Below are 23,924 nucleotides of genomic sequence, written 5' to 3'. Positions count from 1 at the left end.
AAAGTTTAGGGGTAACACGAGGGGGAACTTCTTCACTCAGAGAGAGGTAGCTGTGTGGAACGAGCTTCCAGTAGAAGTGGTAGTGGCAGGTTCGGTATTGTCATTTAAAGTAAAATTGGATAGGTATATGGACAGGAAAGGAATGGAGGGTTATGGGCTGAGTGCAGGTCGGTGGGACTAGGTGAGAGTAAGCATTCGGCACGGACTAGAAGGACCGAGATGGCCTGTTTCCGTGCTGTAATTGTTATATGGTTATAATAGGAGAGGTGTACCAACTCCTCCCTCGGAGTGTCAGACACCCCGAGCCAATAGGCTTGTCCTGGACTTATTTCCACTGGGCATGATTAACTTATTATTATTTAATTATTTATGGTTTTATATTGCTATATTTCTTCACTCTTCTTGGTTGGTGTGGCTGTAACAAAACCCATTTTCCCTCGGGATCAATAAAGTATGTCTGTCCGTCTGTCTATGCAGGCGGAAGGGCCTGTACTGTGCTGTATTGTTTAATGTCCAGTCTCTTCATTATTTCCTATATCTCCTAGGGTTAAAACATCCAAAAATAAACCCTTAATTTTCCAAAAGGTCCAATCCCTAATCCTGGAACGGTGCCCCTGCCGGATTCTGTATTCCCCGGAAATTCGGCATGAAGGGCCCCTTCCGTGCAGGAGCCCTCGTTCCAGAGGATGCGGGTGTTGCAAAAGGGAAGAGGACCGGGGTGGGGGCGAGGAGTTGAGATTCGAACTTGGGCAGGGTAGGTGAGGGAGTTCAAAACAAGATGGAGGCATGCCAAATGAAAGTTTATACTTAAAACAAAAATGACGGCTGTGGGGTGAAATAAAAGGAGAAGATCCCAGGAACACTGGGCAAGTCGGGCAGCATCTTGTGGGGGGGGGGGGGAGAGAGAGAGAGAGAGAGAGTTGACAGAGAGAGAGAGTGCTGAAGCTCCTCCTTGGAAGTCTGAAAGAGAGAGAGTGGTATCAATAATATTGAAAGAATGCAGAGAAAGTTTTACAAGGATGTTGCAGGGGAAAAGGGTTGAATAAGACCATAAGAAATAGGGTCGGGAGTTGGCCATTTTGGCCCATCGAGCCTGCTCCGTCATTGGCTGATCTGGCCAAGGACTCATCTCCACCTACCCCATAACTCCCCTACTTTTCACAAATCAATCCAACCTTGGCTTGAATATATTGACCGTGAATATTCCCTGCAGCGCAGGAGGATGAGGTGAAATTTGACCGAGGCATTGTTAACGTGGCCAAAATCACTGGAGAGACTCGGTCAGTAGCGATAAAGTAAGCTTTTACTCGACAAATGAGATGCCCTGTGAAGGACCCAATATCACACGACACTTTCATACGCCAAAGGCTAAAGGTAACAATTCTATAGTTACAGTGCATCTACAATGCTTCCTTTGGATTACATGTAGTTTGCACACATCTCCTCCTTCACACCCACAGTACCGGCACCCGAAATAAATGTTGATCAGCATGAACCAATGTCAACTGTACACTTCTCCACGGATGCTGCCTGGCCTGCTGGGCTCCTCCCGCATTCTGTGTGCGCTGGTAATCAGCTGGGCCTGGTTTTTCAATCCACGGCTGTTCACAGCTCCGGGAGCCTATTGTCCAGAGCTGTATTTTAAATTTAATCTGCAGTCCACATTCAGGTTGAAAGGTTGGTTGCTGAAGTTAGTTGCCGAAGTTAATATTGCTGTGTCCAACTTAAGTCCGGACTATGACCATTAGATGTAGGAGCAGAAGTGGGCCATTTGGCCCATCGAGTCTGCTCTGCCATTCATTCAAGGGCTGATCCAATTCTTCCGGTCATCCCGTCCCCTGCTTTCATCCCGTACCCTCTGACGCCCTGGCTAATCAAGAACCTATCTATCTCGGCCTTAAATGCACCCAATGACTTAGCCTCCACAGTCACTCGTGGCAACAAATTCCACAGATTTACCACCCGCTGACTGAAGTAGTTTCTCCGCATCTCAGTTCTAAATGGACGTCTGAAATTGTGCCCGTTTGTCCTAGACTCCCCTACCATGGGAAATAACTTTGCCCTGACAAGAGGTATACAGATTTTTTGAGCAACATAGATGCGGTAAATACAAGCAGGCTTTTTCCACCGAGGTTGGGTGAGACTAGAACTGGAGGTCGTGGGTTAAGGTGAGTTACCTAAGGGGGAACATCTTCACTCGGAGGTTGGTGAGAGGGCGGTACAAGCTGCCGGTGGCAGTGGATGCCGAATTGCGGCTCGGAAAGTTTGGGGAGCATCACCGCCAGGGAAGGCTCAGGGTGTGGCCTGTTCCACACACCCAGCAGACAGGCAGGCCGAGCTGGGGCTTGTCTGGGTGTCCATGGCGACCCCTTGAGTTTGGAGCTGAAGGAGGAGGGTTTGTCGGGGTGGGGGGGGGGGCTGCAGAGGGAACTTCTGTCAAGAAAGAAGCAGAGAGCTTCAAAGCCTTCGTAATGGCTGAGAGCCGGGGGGGGGGGGTGGTTATGTGTGGCCTGGGAGCAGAGGGACGGAGATGGGCCACGGAACCGGAGGGTGGGGAGTGAGTTACTCAGCCGTTTGTCACGTCACAGCGATTCGACGGGGGGGGGGGCTTCTGGGAGGGAAGAGGCGGAAGATGGGAAGGTGATTTGGGAGGGGGTGGGGGCTTGAGAAAGTGGAAGGACGCCGATTACTTCTCTGCTTGCTGGGAGTTCCTCAAAACTTGCGATTTTCTCCCCCCCCCCCCCCCCCAATCCCAATCACGATTGGGTTGTAGCGGGATACCCGCTCCTGTCGGGGTGGGGGACCCATCCGCGTGCGGCCCCCCCGGACGTCGAAGAGCGCCGCAGACCCGTTGCGGAGCCGCAGTTGCCGTTGGCGACCGTTTCCCTCTGGGAACGCGGCAGAAACCCGGGCAGCCGCGGGACAGTGCCGGGGATCGAAACCCACCCCTCCCCCACCTCCCCGATCGGCGATCGCAGGCGCTGTAACGCGACGCGCTGACGGCTACCGAATGGAGGCTGCCCACAAACCCCCTGTTCGGCCGCGGTCGGGGCTGTGTCAAGAGAGTGGGGCTGGTCGGAGAGCCCGTACAGGGAACTGGGACGCAGAACGGGGGCAAATAGCCCAACGACAGGATAGATCGCAGGCGATCAGTGGGAACTTATTGAGGTACGCCTGCTCGTTAATACAAATATCTAATCAGCCAATCAGGTGGCAGCAACTCAACGCATCAAAGCACGCCGACACGCTGATGGGACGGTGTGGAGGGAGCTTCACTCTGTGTCTGACCCCGGGAGTGTGTGATGGGACGGTGTGGAGGGAGTTTCACTCTGTGTCTGACCCCGGGAGTGTGTGATGGGACGGTGTGGAGGGAGCTTCACTCTGTGTCTGACCCCGGGAGTGTGTGATGGGACGGTGTGGAGGGAGCTTCACTCTGTGTCTGACCCCGGGAGTGTGTGATGGGACGGTGTGGAGGGAGCTTCACTGTGTCTGACCCCGGGAGTGTGTGATGGGACGGTGAGGAGGGAGCATCACTGTGTGTCTGACCCCGGGAGTGTGTGATGGGACGGTGCGAAGGGAGCTTCACTCTGTGTCTGACCCCGGGAGTGTGTGATGGGACGGTGTGGAGGGAGCATCACTGTGTGTCTAACCTGGGAGTGTGTGATGGGACGGTGTGGAGGGGGCTTCACTCTGTCTGACCCCGGGAGTGTGTGATGGGACGGTGTGGAGGGAGTTTCACTCTGTGTCTGACCCCGGGAGTGTGTGATGGGACGGTGTGGAGGGAGCATCACTGTGTGTCTAACCCCGGGAGTGTGTGATGGGACGGTGAGGAGGGAGCATCACTGTGTGTCTAACCCTGGGAGTGTGTGATGGGACGGTGTGGAGGGAGCTTCACTCTGTGTCTGACCCCGGGAGTGTGTGATGGGACGGTGTGGAGGGAGCTTCACTCTGTGTCTGACCCCGGGAGTGTGTGATGGGACGGTGTGGAGGGAGCTTCACTCTGTGTCCTGACCCCGGGAGTGTGTGATGGGACGGTGCGGAGGGAGCTTCACTCTGTGTCTGACCCCGGGAGTGTGTGATGGGACGGTGTGGAGGGAGCTTCACTCTGTGTCTGACCCCGGGAGTGTGTGATGGGATGGTGTGGAGGGAGCTTCACTCTGCGTCTGACCCCGGGAGTGTGTGATGGGACGGTGTGGAGGGAGCATCACTGTGTGTCTAACCCCGGGAGTGTGTGATGGGACGGTGAGGAGGGAGCTTCACTCTGTGTCTGACCCCGGGAGTGTGTGATGGGACGGTGTGGAGGGAGCTTCACTCTGTGTCTGACCCCGGGAGTGTGTGATGGGACAGTGTGGAGGGAGATTCACTCTGTGTCTGACCCCGGGAGTGTGTGATGGGACGGTGTGGAGGGAGCTTCACTCTGTGTCTGACCCCGGGAGTGTGTGATGTGACAGTGTGGAAAGAGATTCACTGTGTCTGACCCCGGGAGTGTGTGATGGGACAGTGTGGAGGGAGCTTCACTCTGTGTCTGACCCCGGAGTGTGTGATGGGACGGTGCGGAGGGAGCTTCACTCTGTGTCTGACCCCGGGAGTGTGTGATGGGACGGTGTGGAGGGAGCTTCACTCTGTGTCTGACCCCCGGGAGTGTGCGATGGGATGGTGTGGAGGGAGCTTCACTCTGTGTCTGACCCGGGAGTGTGTGATGGGACGGTGTGGAGGGAGCATCACTGTGTGTCTAACCCCGGGAGTGTGTGATGGGACGGTGAGGAGGGAGCTTCACTCTGTGTCTGACCCCCGGGAGTGTGTGATGGGACGGTGTGGAGGGAGTTTCACTCTGTGTCCTGACCCCGGGAGTGTGTGATGGGACGGTGTGGAGGGAGCTTCACTCTGTGTCTGACCCCGGGAGTGTGTGATGGGACAGTGTGGAGGGAGATTCACTCTGTGTCTGACCCCGGGAGTGTGTGATGGGACGGTGTGGAGGGAGCTTCACTCTGTGTCTGACCCCGGGAGTGTGTGATGTGACAGTGTGGAAAGAGATTCACTGTGTCTGACCCCGGGAGTGTGTGATGGGACGGTGTGGAGGGAGATTCACTCTGTGTCTGACCCCGGGAGTGTGTGATGGGACGGTGTGGAGGGAGCTTCACTCTGTGTCTGACCCCGGGAGTGTGTGATGGGACGGTGCGGAGGGAGCTTCACTCTGTGTCTGACCCCGGGAGTGTGGTGATGGGACGGTGTGGAGGGAGCTTCACTCTGTGTCTGATCCCAGCCTCAGGATAGAGGGGCAGCCATTTGAGACAGATGTGAAGAAATTTCTTTTGGCAAAGGGTGTTGAATTTGTGGAATTTGTTACCACAGGTAGCTATAGAGGCCAGGTCATTGGGTGTATTTAAGGCAGAGATTGATGGGTTCTTGATTGGATGTGGCCGGGGAGAAGGTTGAGGAATGGGGATGAGAAAAGGATCAGCCATGTTTGAATGGTGGAGCAGACTTGATGGGCCAAATGGCCTGATTTTGCCCCTGTGAGCTATGGTCTTATGGCGGTGACACTGCAGGCAGTGTGCCGTCTAACGTGGGGCCTTGTCGGCGATGAGACGGCCTCTCACCCTGTGTGTTTTCCTGGCCAGGATGGTGCTGGAGACCAGTGCTGAAGCCGTCACCGCGCAGGCCTTCGATCCGCACAACAGCTGTGCGCGCGCCTCCCAGCCGCTGCCCGTGGCCAACGGCCCCCGAGCTCTCCCCGTCCAACCAGGGTGCCACCAAGTACGGAGAGGTCATCGTCTTGGGGTAAGTCTGCCCGCCTTCCACCCGTCACGGGAGCGGCAAGTTGAGACATCGGTGATTGGTTGGGGGGGATTACACAGGCTTGAGGGGCTGAATGGCCTCGACCCATCCTCCCCTGACACGAATTCATGGAAGATAAATAACAAGCGAACGGGAGCAGGAATCCCAACCCGAGCAAACGCCAGCCTTTTATCAAGATTGTTCCTTGGGAAGCGTCAGAATATATTCCCCATTTCCAGTCCTCTTCCGCTGTTCCCCGGTCCCCTTTCCCATTGACCAAGGCCTCATTCGATCTCACCTTCACCTTCCCAACCATCCTCTGGTAATCTTTCACCCCCCCCCCCCCCCGCCCGCCTCGCTTCTCAACAATCCATCAACCCCTACCTTCAACGTGTTTAAACTCTTTTGTCACCCTTGGAGAAAGAGGGTTCCAAAAATTCTCCACCCTCAGGAGTCGTAAGCTGAGGAGCACAAGCCGGCACTCTGACCCTGTCGAGCCTGCTCCGCCATTCGATCAGCTCGTGATTGAACTGGCTGTGAGCTTGCCTCCTCCTTCCCGCTCCCTCCACCCCCCCCCCCCCGTAACCCCTAAATTCAACCTGCAATGCAAAAAACTGTCCAACTGCGTCTTAAATATATCAAATGAGGTAGCCTCACCTGTGTCTCTGCGTAAGTATTTCCAGAGGAAACCAGTTCCTCTTCATCTCTGTCCTAAATCTACTCCCCCCGAATCCCGAGGCTATGGCCCCTCGTTCTAGTCTCACCCACCAGTGGAAACAACTTTCCTGCCTCTACCTCATCTATCCCTTTCACAATTTTATATGTTTCTATAAGATCCCCTCTCATTCTTCCGAATTCCAGCCAGTGCAGTCCCAGGCGACTCAATCTCTCCTCAGATGGGGGAAATGATACCTTAACCCTTGCACAAGCAAGTTTTCCCCTGCTGTGGCAACTCACGTTCTCAATATTATTTATTTACTTATTTGGGTGTGTATTTTGTGTATTTGCACGGTTTGTACTCTGGCTGTTTATCTGAATGATACAAGAAAATAAATCACAAGGTAGAATATGGTGATAATGGATTCTCTTTGAACTTTGACCTTTGAACCCGACGGCCATGTTTCAGAAATGGCCACGTTGTTCACAGACATCCCACCTCTCCCGGAAGTCTCGGGAGTCTCCCACATATCGATAGCGGCTCCCTGACACCCGCAAATTATATACAATATCCGGGAATTGATTTTTTTGATAGACAGAGAGAGAGAGAGAGACAGAGTGCATGCAAGAGAGAGAGAGAGAGAGAGAGAGCGCACTATGGTAGTGTTCCAAAAAAAAAGAAGATATAAAACGTATTTCACCCCAGACTACACTAAGGTGTACCCCTGCCTAATAGGGGTCAAATATAATGGTCAGTGTTGCTCGCTGCACTGTTTGCAACAGTGAACAGTGTTAAAATGATGGGTTAAAATGTAAAAGACAATTGTTGAGGTGAGTTTAACAGGCGTCATTCGTTCATGAGCACAGCTAACATTATTTAAACGAGCTGGCCAGCTGCTAAGGAGCCACTCTATTGCAGACACCCCACCCCTCCCGGAAGTCCCGGGAGTCTCCTGCAAACCTCCCTGAAATGAGGTTTTGCAGGGTGGGATGTCTGTGTTCAGATTAGTGCCGCAAGTACATCGACCTCCTTTTGAATATTGTGGCCATTCAGACGAGGAGCTCTCACCTTATAAAGAGGGGCGGCGGCTTGGTAGCGTAATGCTTTATGGCACTCGCTTGGGGTTCAGTTCCCGCCGCCCACTGTCGTGAGCGAACCTATGGGTTTCCTCCGGGCGCTCCGGTTTCCTCGCACATTCTAAAGGCGGACGGGTTAGAGGTGGCGAGTTGTGGGTGTCCTGTGTCGGCGCCAGAAACGTGACACTTCGCGGGCTGCCTCCCCCCCACCGCGCATCCTCGGACTGCGTTGGCCTTTGATGCAAACGGCTCTTTTCATTGGATGTGACACGTAAAGCTGATTTTTCCAGAAAGTTTTTTAAGTTAGTATAAGATGTTGGTGAGGCCAAATTTGGAGCATTGTGTGCAGTTTTGGTCACCGACCTGCAGGAAAGATGTAAATAAGGTTGAAAGAAAGCAGAGAGAATTTACAAGGCTGTTGCCGGGTCCGGAGGACCTGAGTGAGAAGGAAAGATTGAACAGGTTTGGACTTTATTCTTTAGAACGTAGAAGACGAAGAGGAGATTTGACAGAGGTATACAAAATTATGAGGGTTATAGATAGGGTAAATGCAAACAGGCTTTTGCCACTGAGGACTACAACCAGAGGTCATGGTTTAAGGGTGAAAGGTGAAAAGTTTAAGGGGAACATGAGGGGAAACTTCTTCACTCAGAGGGTGGTGAGAGTGTGGGACGAGCTGCCAGCACAAGTGGTGCGTGTCAGCTCAGTTTCAATGCCTAAGAGAAGATCGGATAGGTACACAGATGGTAGGGGCTTGGCTATGGAGGGCAGGTCATTGGGAGTAGGCCGTTTAAATGGTTCAGCATGGACTAGATGGGCTGAAGGGCCTGTTTCTGTGCTATAGTTTGCTATGACTATAATTGGGAGTGTAGGGTGCTCGGGGTGATTGTTATAATGGGAGGGACTGGTTTAGTTGGGAAATAGATTATCGATTATGTGTGGGTTCGGGTTGGCAGGTTGCGGGCGCGCTACATTGGCTCCGGGAGCGCGGCGGATCTTGTGGGCTGCCCATGGCGTATCCTCGGACCGCGTCGGTCGCTGATGCAAATGAGGCGATTCCCTGTGCGCTTGGGCGCACACGTGACCAATAAAGTTCATCTTTCAACTTTCACATTGTCCACAGAAACGTGCGAAAACAGAGCAGAATCAGACCCTTCGGCCCGACTCAAACATGCTGCCCGCAAGTCCCGTTTGCCCGGGTTTGGCTGGTATCCCTCTCTCTAATAGCCTTGAGGAACGGTGCAGGGGCAGTTGGGGTATAACATCTGAGTGAGTTTTGTCCAGAAGCTGAGCAGCTACAGGGAAGCTTCCAGAGTTGACGTGGAGCCCGGGTAGTGTTGGACTTGTGTCGTCTCCCTGAGGGAACTTGGTGCCGGTGATTTTTCCAGTCCCTCCCTTTGCTCTGGCAGCCAGCAGCTCTTTGAATGTCCTATTCGTCGCAAAGAAAAGAGCTGGGGAAATTACGACCACACGTTGGTCCTATCTCGAAAGGACTAGACAGGGTGGATGTGGAGAGGATGTTTCCTTTACTTTTCCAATATTTTTATTAAGTTTTATATATTAAAAATATATTTTTTATTATAATAAGAAAATATATATTATAATTATATATATATGTTATTAAGTTTTATACACAAATACAGAATTCACAAGGATACTAATTACAAATCAAAATAGCGCAAAATGCACTCTATATAAATCACACTGATACAATCACGGTATCCCACAGTGACGATCAATCAAATAAAGTAAATTGAATGATGAATGCAATAGTATGGTTAATTATATTATTAAAAAATCTATACCCCCTACCAAGACAAAGCTGGTTGGTAAAAAAAAAATCAAGAGGAAAACAAGAGTACGTTACCATATAGTGTTTTATAATAATTATATTAATATATATAATTATAATAATTTTATATATATAGATCTATATTTTAATAACAATTCAGAGGTTTTAAAATAGTTCAGAAAGGGTCCCCATAACATTTGAATATCTTGGTTAGAATCAGAAATTGAACAACGAATCTTCCCTGGATTTAAATATGGCGTAACATCACATAACCATTGAGCATGTGGCAGTGGGGGGGGGGGGGGGGCAACCTCCTTCCATTTAAGCAAGATCGTCCTCCTACCCGTAAGACAAATACCCGCAAATGAGAAGGCTCCAAAATTATAACTCCTTCCTCAACAGTACCAAACAAGGCAGTTTTAGGATTGGGCTTAAAACTAACTTTAAAAAGTACAGAAAAAGTTTGGAAAAACATCTTTCCAATGTTTTTCAAGGCACGGACATGGCCAAAACGTATGAATTAATGAAGCCTCTCCATTATTACATCTGTCACAGTAAGGAGTGCGAAGATGTTTCCGATGGCAGGGGTATCCAGAACTAGAGGGCACAGCCAAAACAATTGCGGGGCGATCCTTTAGAACAGAGGTAAGGAGGAATCATTTTTAGCCAGAGAGCTGTGAATGCTCCACCACAGTCTGCGGTGGAGGCCAAGTCTGTGTGTATATTTGAGGTGGGAGTCGGTCGCTTCCTGATTGGTCGGGGCATCAAAGGATATGGCAGGTGTATGGGGTTGAGTGGGATCCGGGATCAGCCGCGTTGGAGTGTGGTAGAGCAGGCTCGATGGGCTGAACTCCCTGCCTTACGATCTCAGGGAACCGAAGCGCAGGTCACCTGCTTTTGTGTTCGATACCCGCAGCGTTCTCGTTCTGTAAGCTGCCATAATTGAAAGTCAGCTGGTGGTGTTTGCCTGGCGTGTATTCAGAGACACAGCGCAATGTGTTGTTTGCGTCAGCGGTCCGAGGATGTGGCTGGGGGGGGCAGCCCGCAAGTGACGCCACATGTCCAGCGCCAGCGTGGCACGCCCGCAACTCACTAACCCTGATCCGTGCGTCTTTGTACCGTGGGGGGGGGGAAGCCCAGAGCACCCGGGGAAACCCACGCGGTCACGGGGGGGGGGGGGGGAACAACGTACAGACAGCGGCGGGAATCGAACCCAGGTCGCTCGGCCGTAACTGTCAGCGAACGCCACCGGAGAGGCACGCAGCTGGTAGTGTGGAGGTCTTTATTTGGCACACGCAAGCTGACGTTCTGGAGAGAGGCTCCGTAACCCAGAATTACATCACATCCTTGTATGCTGCAGATCAAAGGTAACACCAGGCTGTTTTCTTTAGTTAAAATGCTTCCTTAGCGTTACATATCATTTTCAAACACCTGAATCTTCACACCAACACCCCAGACACCGCAAATAAGTGTTAATCTCTAAATTGCTTTCATGCATATGCAGACATTTCAGGTCAATTGAGGTGCTTATTGAATTCACACATATGTGGCCAACTCAGGTAACTGGATTGCAATCGACCCCGATCTGCAGCTCCAGGAAGACCATTGTTCAGAACTGCATTTTAAATTCGGTGTGCAATCCACATTCAGATCAGAAGACTTGGTTGCCGTTGAAACTAACGTTTGCTATGTATACCCTAACTCCAGAGGACGGCCCAGCAAGCATTGCGTTGGCTGCTTACGCTACCGTGCCACCCCGGATATTTCACCTTTCACCTTAAACCTATGACCTGCAGTTCCAGTCTCACCCAACCTGAGGGGGTAAAAGCCTTGTATGTATTTACAGTCGGCCCTCCTTATCCGCGGATTCAGCCAACCGCGGATCGGGAGAACCCGGAAGTTCACTCTCCAGCACTCGTTGCTTGAGCAGTACAGACTATTTTTTCTTGACATTATTCCCTAAATAATACAGTATAACAACTATTTACATAGTATTTACATTGCATTGGGTATTGTAAGTGATCTAGAAATTACTTAAAAGTACAGGCAGTCCCCGGGTTATGAATGAGTTCCATTCCTGAGTCCGTCTTTAAGTTTTGAAGATTTGAAGTTAGAACAGGTACATCTGGTATTATTTATTTAGTGTCAGGTGTTTCTCTTAGTACATAGTACATATTTTACCTTTCTATGCATATGACACTTATGTATTTCAATAATTAAACCACTGCGTTGCTCAGTAATAATTGTAGCTTTCATCGGGGCAGGGCCTTTCACACGCTCCATTAAAATTGTTCCGATCGTTGACCGACTGTAGCCTAACGCTTTTCCAATGACCGATGGCGTTTCACCTCTTTCCGATCGCGTTATTACTTCCACTTTATTTTCAATCATGATCATGATTATTTTCGTGAACAGAAACACTGCGGATTCAGAGCTCTACCGCCGGGTCCTAATGTCCACCGCACTGAGACAGGTTAAATAAGGTCTGGGGTTCCACCGGGTGTTAAAGTCCACTGCACTGAGACAGGTTAAATAAGGTCTGGGGTTCCACCGGGTGTTAATGTCCACCGCACTGAGACAGGTTAAATAAAGTCTGGGGTTCCGCCGGGTCCTAATGTCCACCGCACTGAGATATGTTTAATAAGGTCCAGGGTTCCGCCGGGTCCTAATGTCCACCACACTGAGACAGGTTAAATAAGGTCTGGGATTCCACTGGGTCCTAAAGTCCACCGCACTGAGACAGGTTAAATAAGGTCTGGGGTTCCGCCGGGTCCTAATGTCCTCCGCACTGAGACAGGTTAAATAAGGTCTGGGGTTCCGCCGGGTCCTAATGTCCACCGCATTGAGACAGGTTAAATAAGGTCTGGGGTTCCGCCGGGTGCTAATGTCCACCGCACTGAGACAGGTTAAATAAAGTCCGGGGTTCTGCTGGGTCCTAATGTCCACCGCACTGAGACAGGTTAAATAAAGTCTGGGGTTCCGCCGGGTCCTAATGTCCACCGCACTGAGACAGGTTAAATAAAGTCTGGGGTTCCACCGGGTCCTAATGTCCACCGCACTGAGATATGTTTAATAAGGTCCGGGGTTCCGCCGGGTCCTAATGTCCACCACACTGAGACAGGTTAAATAAAGTCTGGGATTCCACTGGGTCCTAAAGTCCACCGCACTGAGACAGGTTAAATAAGGTCTGGGGTTCCGCCGGGTCCTAATGTGCTCCGCACTGAGACAGGTTTAATAAGGTCTGGGGTTCCGCCGGGTCCTAATGTCCACCGCATTGAGACAGGTTTAATAAGGTCTGGGGTTCCGCCGGGTCCTAATGTCCACCGCACTGAGACAGGTTAAATAAAGTCCGGGGTTCTGCCGGGTCCTAAAGTCCACCACACTGAGTCAGGTTAAATAAGGGACTTGAGCATCCGCGGTTTTTGGTATGTGGTGGGGTGGGGGGGGGGATGTTGGAACCAGTCTCCTGTGGGTAAGGAGGGCCGACTGTGTTTATTTTTAAAGATGAACTTCATTAGTCACACGTACATTGCAACATACAGTGATCTGCATCGTTCTGTGTCAACAACCAACACAGACCGAGGACGCGCTGGAGGCTGCCCGGGTAGTACCTGCGATTAATTACCACAACGATGCATTACATGCAGACTGGCTGCCTGCGACCATGTGGTCGGACACCCGGATCTCTCCCTGTCCCCGAGCTCTGCCTCTGCCTCCCACAATCCCTCCACTCCCCCCAGCGGGCTCGGGTAACTGGCTTGGGTTTCTCTTTCGGGGGGGGGGGTGGGCTGGGGTTGACGCCGGCTCCCATTCTCTGGCTCACGCCGCGCTCTCTCCCCGCAGGTACAACGGGTCGCTGGGGAGCGGTGACAGAGGGCGGCGGCGGAGTCGGCTGGCCCTGTACAAGCGACCGAACCCAAACGGCGTCAAGCCCGATGTGGTTCATATTACGTCAACGCCCCTGGCCTCCAAGGTACCCATGCTTTAAGGATTCGGGGAAAGATTATTTACTGTATATGCAGTGAAACGTTTTCAAAATCGCTCCCCCCACCACCCCACACACACACAAGCTAACCCTTGACTTCGGTTTGCAGGCACTGACCAACGCGGGGCAGCACAGCGTGTCGTACACGCTCTCCCGGAGCCAGTCCATCATCGTGGAGTACAGTCACGACTGCAACACGGACATGTTCCAGGTGACGGGGACGGGGCTGGGGAGGGTGGGGTGCCTGATCCAGGTGACGGGGCTGGGGAGGGTGGGGTGCCTGATCCAGGTGACGGGGCTGGGGAGGGTGGGGTGCCTGATCCAGGTGACGGGGCTGGGGAGGGTGGGGTGCCTGATCCAGGTGACGGGGCTGGGGAGGGTGGGGTGCCTGATCCAGGTGACGGGGCTGGGGAGGGTGGGGTGCGTGGTCCAGGTGACGGGGCTGGGGAGGGTGGGGTGCCTGATCCAGATGACGGGGCTGGGGAGGGTGGGGTGCGTGGTCCAGGTGACGGGGACGGGGAGGGTGGGGTGAGTGGTCCAGGTGACGGGGACGGGGAGGGTGGGGTGCGTGGTCCAGGTGACGGGGACGGGGAGGGTGGGGTGCCTGATCCAGGTGACGGGGACGGGGAGGGTGGGGTGCCTGATCCAGGTGACGGGGCTGGGGAGGGTGGGGTGCGTGGTCCAGGTGACGGGGACGGGGAGGGTGGGGTGCGTGGTCCAGGTGACGGGGACGGGGAGGGTGGGGTGCCTGATCCAGGTGACGGGGCTGGGGAGGGTGGGGTGCGTGGTCCAGTGACGGGGACAGGGCTGGGGAGGGTGGGGTGTGTGGTCCAGGTGACGGGGACGGGGCTGGGGAGGGTGGGGTGCGTGGTCCAGGTGACGGGAACGGGGAGGGTTGGGTGCGTGGTCCAGGTGACGGGGAAGGGGCTGGGGAGGGTGGGGTGCGTGGTCCAGGTGACGGGGCTGGGGAGGGTGGGGTGCGTGGTCCAGGTGACGGTGACAGGGAGGGTGGGGTGCGTGGTCCAGGTGACGGGGCTGGGGAGGGTGGGGTGCCTGGTCCAGGAGACGGGGATGGCGAGGATGGGGTGCGTGGTCCAGGTGACGGGGACGGGGAGGGTGGGGTGCGTGGTCCAGGTGACGTGGACGGGGAGGGTGGGGTGCCTGGTCCAGGTGACGGGGCTGGGGAGGGTGGGGTGCGTGGTCCAGGTGACGGGGGCTGGGGAGGGTGGGGTGCGTGGTCCAGGTGACGGTGATGGGGAGGGCGGGGTGCGTGGTCCAGTGACGGGGACGGGGCTGGGGAGGGTGGGGTGTGTGGTCCAGGTGACGGGGACGGGGCTGGGGAGGGTGGGGTGCGTGGTCCAGGTGACGGGAACGGGGAGGGTTGGGTGCGTGGTCCAGGTGACGGGGAAGGGGCTGGGGAGGGTGGGGTGCGTGGTCCAGGTGACGGGGCTGGGGAGGGTGGGGTGCGTGGTCCAGGTGACGGTGACAGGGAGGGTGGGGTGCGTGGTCCAGGTGACGGGGCTGGGGAGGGTGGGGTGCCTGGTCCAGGAGACGGGGATGGCGAGGATGGGGTGCGTGGTCCAGGTGACGGGGACGGGGAGGGTGGGGTGCGTGGTCCAGGTGACGTGGACGGGGAGGGTGGGGTGCCTGGTCCAGGTGACGGGGCTGGGGAGGGTGGGGTGCGTGGTCCAGGTGACGGGGGCTGGGGAGGGTGGGGTGCGTGGTCCAGGTGACGGTGATGGGGAGGGCGGGGTGCGTGGTCCAGTGACGGGGACGGGGCTGGGGAGGGTGGGGTGTGTGGTCCAGGTGACGGGGACGGGGCTGGGGAGGGTGGGGTGCGTGGTCCAGGTGACGGGAACGGGGAGGGTTGGGTGCGTGGTCCAGGTGACGGGAAGGGGCTGGGGAGGGTGGGGTGCGTGGTCCAGGTGACGGGGCTGGGGAGGGTGGGGTGCGTGGTCCAGGTGACGGTGACGGGGAGGGTGGGGTGCGTGGTCCAGGTGACGGGGCTGGGGAGGGTGGGGTGCCTGGTCCAGGAGACGGGGATGGCGAGGATGGGGTGCGTGGTCCAGGTGACGGGGACGGGGAGGGTGGGGTGCGTGGTCCAGGTGACGTGGATGGGGAGGATGGGGTGCGTGGTCCAGGTGACGGGGACGGGGAGGGTGGGGTGCCTGGTCCAGGTGACAGGGCTGGGGAGGGTGGGGTGCCTGGTCCAGGGGACGGGGCTGGGGAGGGTGGGTTTTAATTCCGCCGGGCGACCCAGCTGACCGCCTGCGCCTGCTCTCGCCCGCAGATCGGCCGCTCTACGGAGACGCTGATCGACTTTGTGGTCACGGACACGGCCCCAGGCTCCCAGGGGGGCGGCGGCGAGCCGCAGACGCTTCAGAGTACCATCTCCCGGTTCGCCTGCCGCATCACCTGCGACCGGAGCCCGCCCTACACCGCCCGCGTCTACGCTGCCGGCTTCGACTCCTCCAATAACATCTTCCTCGGGGTGAGTGACGAACCGGAGGATTAAAAACCGGCCTTGCTTGTCACGCTTACATTGAAACACGCCACTTCGCGCCGATGATCGATACCATCGGAGCATGTACTGGGGGGGGGGGGGGGGCAAGTTTGGCCACACATCTGGTGCCTAACGTAACCCTAATCTGTGGGTATTTGGACTGTGGTATGAAACCCCCATGGTCTCGGTCATGGTCCACCGACAGCGGTGGGAACCGACCGCCCGATCGTTGGCGCCATTATAGCGTTACTTGCAGGCTGCTCCCCGCTGCACAATCCTCGCCGATTTGATTTGATGCGTTGTTGACAAATTAAGCCAATCTATTATCTGGAACGCACTGTGGAATTGGCTAAAATCACTCCGTTCAAGGGGTATTTGCATAGGTGTGTAAAGAGAGAAGGGCTGGAAGCATATGGGGCTGATAGGATTTGACTCGATGGGTTGAAGGGCCTGTTTTTGTGCTGTATAGTGTAGTACCTAATAAATTGTCCACTTAGTGTATGTTAAGTCAAGTTTATTGTCATTTAACTAGATACACGTATACTGTCAAACGAGACAATGTTTCCCCAGACCAGGGTGTAGAGCACAGTAGTATATATAACACACAGTAACTTAGGAAAGTAAGGATAAAATTGACAGATGAAACTAGAGCACATAAATATTGTCAGGTACGGAACAGATTATCTGGTGACACCTCGAATGTGATGCGGCAGGGAGTTCAGAAGCCTGATGGCCTGAGGGAAGAAACTGTTTCCCATCCCGACCATTCCTGTCTTTGCATCGGAGTCTCCTGCCCGATGGTAGAAAGTCAGAGAGGATGCTGGATGGACGGGTGGGATCCTGGATAATACTAAGGGCCCCGCGTACGCAGCGCTCCTGGTCCTAGACTCCCCCACTATAGGAAACATCCTCTCCACATCCACTCTATCTGTGTCCTCTGGTCCTAGCCACCCCCACTATAGGAAACATCCTCTCCACATCCACTCTATCTGTGTCCTCTGGTCCTAGACTCCCACACTACAGGAAACATCCTCTCCACATCCACTCTATCTGTGTCCTCTGGTCCTAGACTCCCCCACTATAGGAAACATCCTCTCCACATCCACTCTATCTGTGTCCTCTGGTCCTAGCCACCCCCACTATAGGAAACATCCTCTCCACATCCACTCTATCTGTGTCCTCTGGTCCTAGACTCCCCCGCTATAGGAAACATCCTCTCCACATCCACTCTATGTGTGTCCTCTGGTCCTAGACTCCCCCACTATAGGAAACATCCTCTCCACATCCACTCTATCTGTGTCCTCTGATCCTAGACTCCCCCACTATAGGAAACATCCTCTCCACATCCACTCTATCTGTGCCCTCTGGTCCTAGACTCCCCCACCACAGTAAACATTCTCTCCACATCCACTCTATCTGTGCCCTCTGGTCCTAGACTCCCCCACCACAGGAAACATCCTCTCCACATCCACTCTATCTGTGTCCTCTGGTCCTAGACTCCCCCACGATAGGAAACATCCTCTCCACATCCACTCTATCTGTGCCCTCTGGTCCTAGACTCCCCCACTATAGGAAACATCCTCTCCACATCCATTCTATCTGTGCCCGCTGGTCCTAGACTCCCCCACCACAGGAAACATCCTCTCCACATCCACTCTATCTGTGTCCTCTGGTCCTAGACTCCCCCACCACGGGAAACATCCTCTCCACATCCACTCTATCTGTGTCCTCTGGTCCTAGACTCCCCCACCACGGGAAACATCCTCTCCACATCCACTCTATCTGTGTCCTCTGGTCCTAGACTCCCCCACCACGGGAAACATCCTCTCCACATCCACTCTATCTGTGTCCTCTGGTCCTAGACTCCCCCACTATTGGAAACACATCCGCTCTGTCGAGGCCTTTCAATATTCAGTAATTTATTCCCTTTGGCACGCCCATGGTCTGGATATCGTGCTCTGTTCCATTTGAAGCCACGGGCTCCTGACGGGGAGGGAGTGCGAGAATTGTCGGGAAACGCAAGCCCCTGTGGGAATGCAGCGGAGGGGAGGTCTGAGAAAGGGGGTGCTGGCATTGGAGATGATCCAGACGAGGCCGACCAGGATGATTCTGGGAACCCGAAGGGTTAACATCTGAGGGGTATTTGGTGGCTCTGGCCCTATACGTACTGTAATTTGAAAGAATTGGGTGGGGTTTCCTCATTGAAACTTGCCAAATATTGAAAGGCCCAGAAGGAGTGGAGCTGGAGCAGAGGAGAGTCTAGGGTCAGAGGTTACAGCCTCAGAATAGAAAGAAGACCGTTCAGAACAGGTGAGGAGAAATTCCTTTAGCCTGGGAGTGGTGAATCTGTGCTACAGACTCTGTGGAGGATCTGGATTAGTCAGGATTAATTGGGGAATTGGGGTTGAGGTGGATGGGCTGGCATGAACTGACCTGATGGGCTGAGTGGCCTCCTCTGCTCGAACACTGACCCTCCCCGCTCTCCCCGCCCCGACAGGAAAGGGCGGCCAAGTGGAGGACCACTGACGGCCTGATGGACGGCCTGACCACCAACGGTGTCCTGGTCATGCACCCGGCGCGCGGCTTCTCCGAGGACTCGGCGCCCGGCACCTGGCGGGAGATCTCCGTCTGCGGGAAGGTGTACGCCCTGCGGGAGACGCGGTCGGCGCAGCAGAGGGGCAGGCTGGTGGGTGACCTCTCTCTCCCGCGGTGATGGAGGGGAGGGGAACTTGGAGGCGGGGGGGGTGGCGGAGGGGTGAGAGAGTCCCGTTCAAAACTCCCACGCGGGGCACGGAGGGTGCAGAGGAGGTTCCGCAGGGTGCTGACAGGGTTAGAGAGCTTTGTCTTTTCAAGAGAACGGGCCAGGCAAAGCTCAGGGCCTTTCTCTTTGGAGGATAATTTGTAGAGAGATCACAGCCCAAGAACCAAGGTTGTGACCTCCCACGTGTTGACCAGGACTCCGATACCGTAGGGGATGGAGGGGATCGAGTTTGTCAAGCGTCTGCTGGGGTGTTTCGTTAATGCCCCAACAGAGGCAAATGCTGGATCTGCTATTGGGGTGGGGGGAGAGACAGGGCAGGTGATAGAAGTGTGTGTAGGGGGGAATATTCTGCCTCTGGTGACTACAATGCCATTAGATTAATGGTAATTAAGGAAAAGGGTGGGTCCAAACAGGGGGAAATTTAATAGTTTCAGCTGGCAAGTGTGGATTGGTACGGGCTGTTTTCTGGCTAAGGTGGAGACCACTTGAGAAGTTTTACTCTGAGCTGGTGTGCTCCTCTCGAAGCCGGGTTTACGTCAGCTCCGTTTTTTGAGAGTTATTGAGGCCCTGGTTGAGGAGGAGGAGGAGGTGCGTAGCAGGTAGGAACAAATGAGGTCCTCGAGGAGTATTAAGAACACTTGGAGAGGGAAATCAGGAGGGCCAAAAAGAAGGCACGAGGTTTCTCCATGAAGGAGAATGGCGAGGGCTTCTATTCAGAGCAAAAGCCTTGCCAGGGGGCTGGTCGTCCTGGCCTGGACTGAGAGTGGGGAGGTCGTAAATGGACTTGGTGCGTCTGTACTTTCTCGAGAGACGGACACGGAGTCAGCAGAGCTGAGCCCTGACCGGGTGTCCCCCTGGACTATCAGGAGGCCGGCGTAGAAATTACGGAGGCCCCAGCGGAGGACTTCAGAGCAGGCTGAGGAACGGGTGAGGTGCCGGAGGGCAGTTAAAGAACGGGCCTGGAAACTGTCGGCTGGTGAGCCTCATGTCAGTAGTGGGGAAAGTCACTGGAAGGAATTCCAAGGGACTGGAATATATGAGTGTTTGGCTAGACGGGACTGATAAGGGATAGTCAGCGTGGCTTTGTGCATTGTAGGCTACATCCAAACAATCATAAACTTCCGAGGTCAACAGGGAACTTCCTGAAGGAAAGGACTACGGCTATATGGATTTTGGCAAGGCCTTTGACAAGGTCCTTATGTGTGATGGGACTATGCAGAGGGAGCTTCACTCGTGTCTGACCCCGGGAGTGTGTGATGGGACGGTGTGGAGGGAGCTTCACTCTGTGTCTGACCCTGGGAGTGTGTGATGGGACGGTGTGGAGGGAGCTTCACTCTGTGTCTGACCCCGGAAGTGTGTGATGGGACGCTGTGGTGGGGGCTTCACTCTGTGTCTGACCCCGGGAGTGTGTGATGGGACGGTGTGGAGGGAGCTTCACTCTGTGTCTGACCCCGGGAGTGTGTGATGGGACGGTGTGGAGGGAGTTTCACTCTGTGTCTGACCCCGGGAGTGTGTGATGGGACGGTGTGGAGGGAGCATCACTCTGTGTCTGACCCCGGGAGTGTGTGATGGGACGGTGTGGAGGGGGCTTCACTCTGTGTCTGACCCCGGGAGTGTGTGATGGGACGGTGTGGAGGGAGCTTCACTCTGTGTCTGACCCCGGGAGTGTGTGATGGGACGGTGTGGAGGGAGCTTCACTCTGTGTCTGACCCCGGGAGTGTGTGATGGGACGGTGTGGAGGGAGCTTCACTCTGTGTCTGACCCCGGGAGTGTGTGATGGGACGGTGTGGAGGGAGCTTCACTCTGTGTCTGACCCCGGGAGTGTGTGATGGGACGGTGTGGAGGGAGCTTCACTCTGTGTCTGACCCCGGGAGTGTGTGATGGGACGGTGTGGAGGGAGCTTCACTCTGTGTCTGACCCCGGGAGTGTGTGATGGGACGGTGTGGAGGGAGCTTCACTCTGTGTCTGACCCCGGGAGTGTGTGATGGGACGGTGTGGAGGGAGCTTCACTCTGTGTCTGACCCCGGGAGTGTGTGATGGGACGGTGTGGAGGGAGCTTCACTCTGTGTCTGACCCCGGGAGTGTGTGATGGGACGGTGTGGAGGGAGTTTCACTCTGTGTCTGACCCCGGGAGTGTGTGATGGGACGGTGTGGAGGGAGCATCACTCTGTGTCTGACCCCGGGAGTGTGTGATGGGACGCTGTGGTGGGGGCTTCACTCTGTGTCTGACCCCGGGAGTGTGTGATGGGACGGTGTGGAGGGAGCTTCACTCTGTGTCTGACCCCGGGAGTGTGTGATGGGACGGTGTGGAGGGGGCTTCACTCTGTGTCTGATCCCGGGAGTGTGTGATGGGACGGTGTGGAGGGAGCTTCACTCTGTGTCTGACTCCGGGAGTGTGTGATGGGACGGTGTGGAGGGAGCTTCACTCTGTGTCTGACCCCGGGAGTGTGTGATGGGACGGTGTGGAGGGAGCTTCACTCTGTGTCTGACCCCGGGAGTGTGTGATGGGACGGTGTGGAGGGAGTTTCACTCTGTGTCTGACCCCGGGAGTGTGTGATGGGATGGTGTGGAGGGAGATTCACTCTGTCTGACCCCGGGAGTGTGTGATGGGACGGTGTGGAGGGAGCTTCACTCTGTGTCTGACCCCGGGAGAGGGTGATGGGACGGTGTGGAGGGAGATTCACTCTGTCTGACCCCGGGAGTGTGTGACGGGACGGTGTGGAGGGAGATTCACTCTGTGTCTGACCCCTGGAGTGTGTGATGGGATGGTGTGGAGGGAGCTTCACTCTGTGTCTGATCCCAGGAGTGTGTGACGGGACGGTGTGGAGGGAGCTTCACTCTGTGTCTGACCCCGGGAGTGGGTGATGGGACGGTGCGGAGGGAGCTTCACGCTGTGTCTGACCCCGGGAGTGTGTGATGGGACAGTGTGGAGGAAGGGTCACTCAGTGTCTGACCGTGGGAGAGAGTGATGGGACGGTGTGGAGGGAGTGTCAGGAGACACGATGGAGTGGTTTGACTTTCTTACTCCCTCCCTCTCCCCAGGTGGAGAACGAATCCAATGTCCTGCAGGATGGGTCTCTGATCGACCTGTGTGGGGCGACGCTGCTCTGGCGCAGTACCCAGGGCCTGGAGCGCGCCCCCACGCTGAAGCACCTGGAGGCGCTGCGCCAGGAGGTGAACGCCGCCCGCCCCCAGTGCCCGGTGGGCTTCCGCACGCTGGCCTTCCCCAGCCTGGCCCGCCGGGAGGTGATCGAGAAGCAGCAGCCGTGGGTCTACATCAGCTGCGGCCACGTCCACGGCTACCACGGCTGGGGCTGCCGCAAGGAGGCGGGCGGGGGCGCCGAGGAGCGCGAATGCCCGCTGTGCCGGCGGGTAGGCCCCTATGTGCCGCTCTGGATGGGCAGCGAGGCGGCCTCCTACCTCGACGCCGGGCCCCCCAGCCACGCCTTCTGCCCCTGCGGCCACGTCTGCTCGGCCGGCACGGTCAAGTATTGGTCGCGGATCCCGCTCCCGCACGGCACGCACGCCTTCCACGCCGCCTGCCCCTTCTGTGGCACCTGGCTGACCGGGGAGAAAGGCTACGTCAAGCTGATCTACCAGGGGCCGCTGGACTGAATGGAATGGGGCAGCCACCACCCTCCTAGACCTGCCTCATTCTCCCCCCCCCCCGCCCCACCTCTCCAGGTTAACCACGATTATGCAAACCCACCTGTCGTTTTCTAAAAAAAAATAAAAGTGTATCTAACGTTTAGAAGTAAATCTCTCTTTTCGAGTTCATTCCCTCGCCTTAAGCGGGTAACGGATAGCGATACGCTGGAGTGCCGATGAGGCGGGTGGGGACATTGACGGTCTTGTGGGAGGAGGTTGGTCGCCTGTTGCGTCCGACGATGACGGGAGACCCTTGCGGGAGGGTTTTAAAGTAGGGGAAAAAAGTCGCACCCGGGGCCGTCTCGCCCTCCGCGAGCCCAGGTCCAGGTCTCCCCTCTTACCCCCCCCCCAACCTTCTTACCCTACTTCTCATTTCTCTTCTTCCAGTCCTGAGGATGGGTCTCGGCCCGAAACGTCGACTGTTCACTCTTCTCCACGGACGCTGCCCGGCCTGCTGATTTCCCCCAACATTTTGTGTGTGTGTGCGCGCGTGTGTTACTCGATTTCCAGCATCTGCAGATTTTCTCTCGTTTGTGTCACAAACTGGGCTTTTCCTGGGTTGCAGTGGGCGACCGTGACGTCTTCTGTGCCTTGTCCTGTTCTGCGCTCTCTGTGGGAGCGTTGCAGAACTACCCTCCTGGCCGCTGGACCTCACCCTCCGGAGCAGACTTCCCTATCTCACCGGGGTGAGAGGCCGGTTCCCCTTCGCTCGCCCTGGTGTACCGGGGCGCGGTCGTCACATGCAGACAGCTACTTGGCACCGCAGGGGAGAGCCGAGTGTCCGACGGGGCCCAAAGGTGAGTGAGCTGCCCCAGAATGGACTCGACCAGGCCCTTCACGGGGGGGGGGGGGGGGGGGGGAAGTGTTAACCACACCCTCTCCCCGGGCAGAACAAAATGGAGGAGTCAATGGTCGGCATCAGCTCGATGGGCCAAAGGGCCTTTTGTGGTGCTAATTGTGTAAGAGGGGTCAAACGTTTTCGCTTGCCGAATCGCAGAACTGAAACGCTGGCTGCTTCTCTCTCTCCTCACATACGCTTCCCAACCTGCCGTTAAATTCGCGCAGAAGAAATTGAAGTAAATTTTACAAACGCCAGGAAATCTGCAGGCGCAGGAAATTCGAGCAACGCACACAAAGTGCCGGTGGAACTCAGCAGGCCAGACAGCATCTATAGGAAGAACAGTCCTGACGAAGGGTCTTGGCCCGAAACGTCGACTGTTCTTCTCCATGTAGATGCTGCCTGGCCTGCTGCGTTGCACCGGCATTTTGTGTGCGTCGTTTGAAGTAAACTTTGAAGGGGTTTCTCCGACTTTGTCCCGGACACCCCGTTTTCCATCTGGGTGGCCTCTAAACTCTTAGCATGAACATCGACTACTCTATTTCCATTCTAGCTCCCCTCTCACCCCTCCTCACCTCCCTCTGGTGCCCCTTCTCCCCCCAGTCCACTCTCCTCTCCAATTAGGTTCCTCCTTCTTCAGCCCCCTTACCTCTTCCACCTATCGGCTCCCAGCTTCCTACTTCATTCGCCCCCTGCCCAGTTCCTCGGAGAACGTTGCTCAAAGCTTCCAGCAAATGACGGACCTCTTGGCCCGCCCGGCTCTTCCAGCCCCGGGGGGATCGACCTCAAGGTGCCGAGGGGGCGCAAAAGCCTTCAGCCATCAACGCAGCGCCGTCTTGGAGGAAAACCCCGGCGTCCTCTGCGGGCAAGTTGAACGTTCCTCCT

The 23,924-nt window shown here is 55.5% G+C and overlaps 1 protein-coding gene across 1 annotated transcript; it reads left to right on the top strand.

Annotated features, from left to right (window-relative positions):
* Positions 1 to 5,622: 5,622 nt before the first annotated feature.
* LOC132384030 (E3 ubiquitin-protein ligase pellino homolog 1-like) lies at positions 5,623 to 22,299 on the top strand. Its single transcript, XM_059955311.1, is given in 7 exon segments — positions 5,623 to 5,712; positions 5,714 to 5,781; positions 13,148 to 13,277; positions 13,399 to 13,500; positions 15,580 to 15,780; positions 18,290 to 18,478; positions 21,596 to 22,299. Coding segments are annotated over 7 exon segments (1,353 nt in total). The 3' UTR covers positions 22,169 to 22,299.
* Positions 22,300 to 23,924: the final 1,625 nt, after the last annotated feature.

Source organism: Hypanus sabinus, chromosome 31 (genome assembly GCF_030144855.1).
Source record: "Hypanus sabinus isolate sHypSab1 chromosome 31, sHypSab1.hap1, whole genome shotgun sequence".
In the NCBI taxonomy this organism is placed as follows: domain Eukaryota; kingdom Metazoa; phylum Chordata; class Chondrichthyes; order Myliobatiformes; family Dasyatidae; genus Hypanus; species Hypanus sabinus.
Note: the sequence above shows the minus strand (reverse complement) of the source record. Positions and strands in the feature narration are given on the sequence as shown.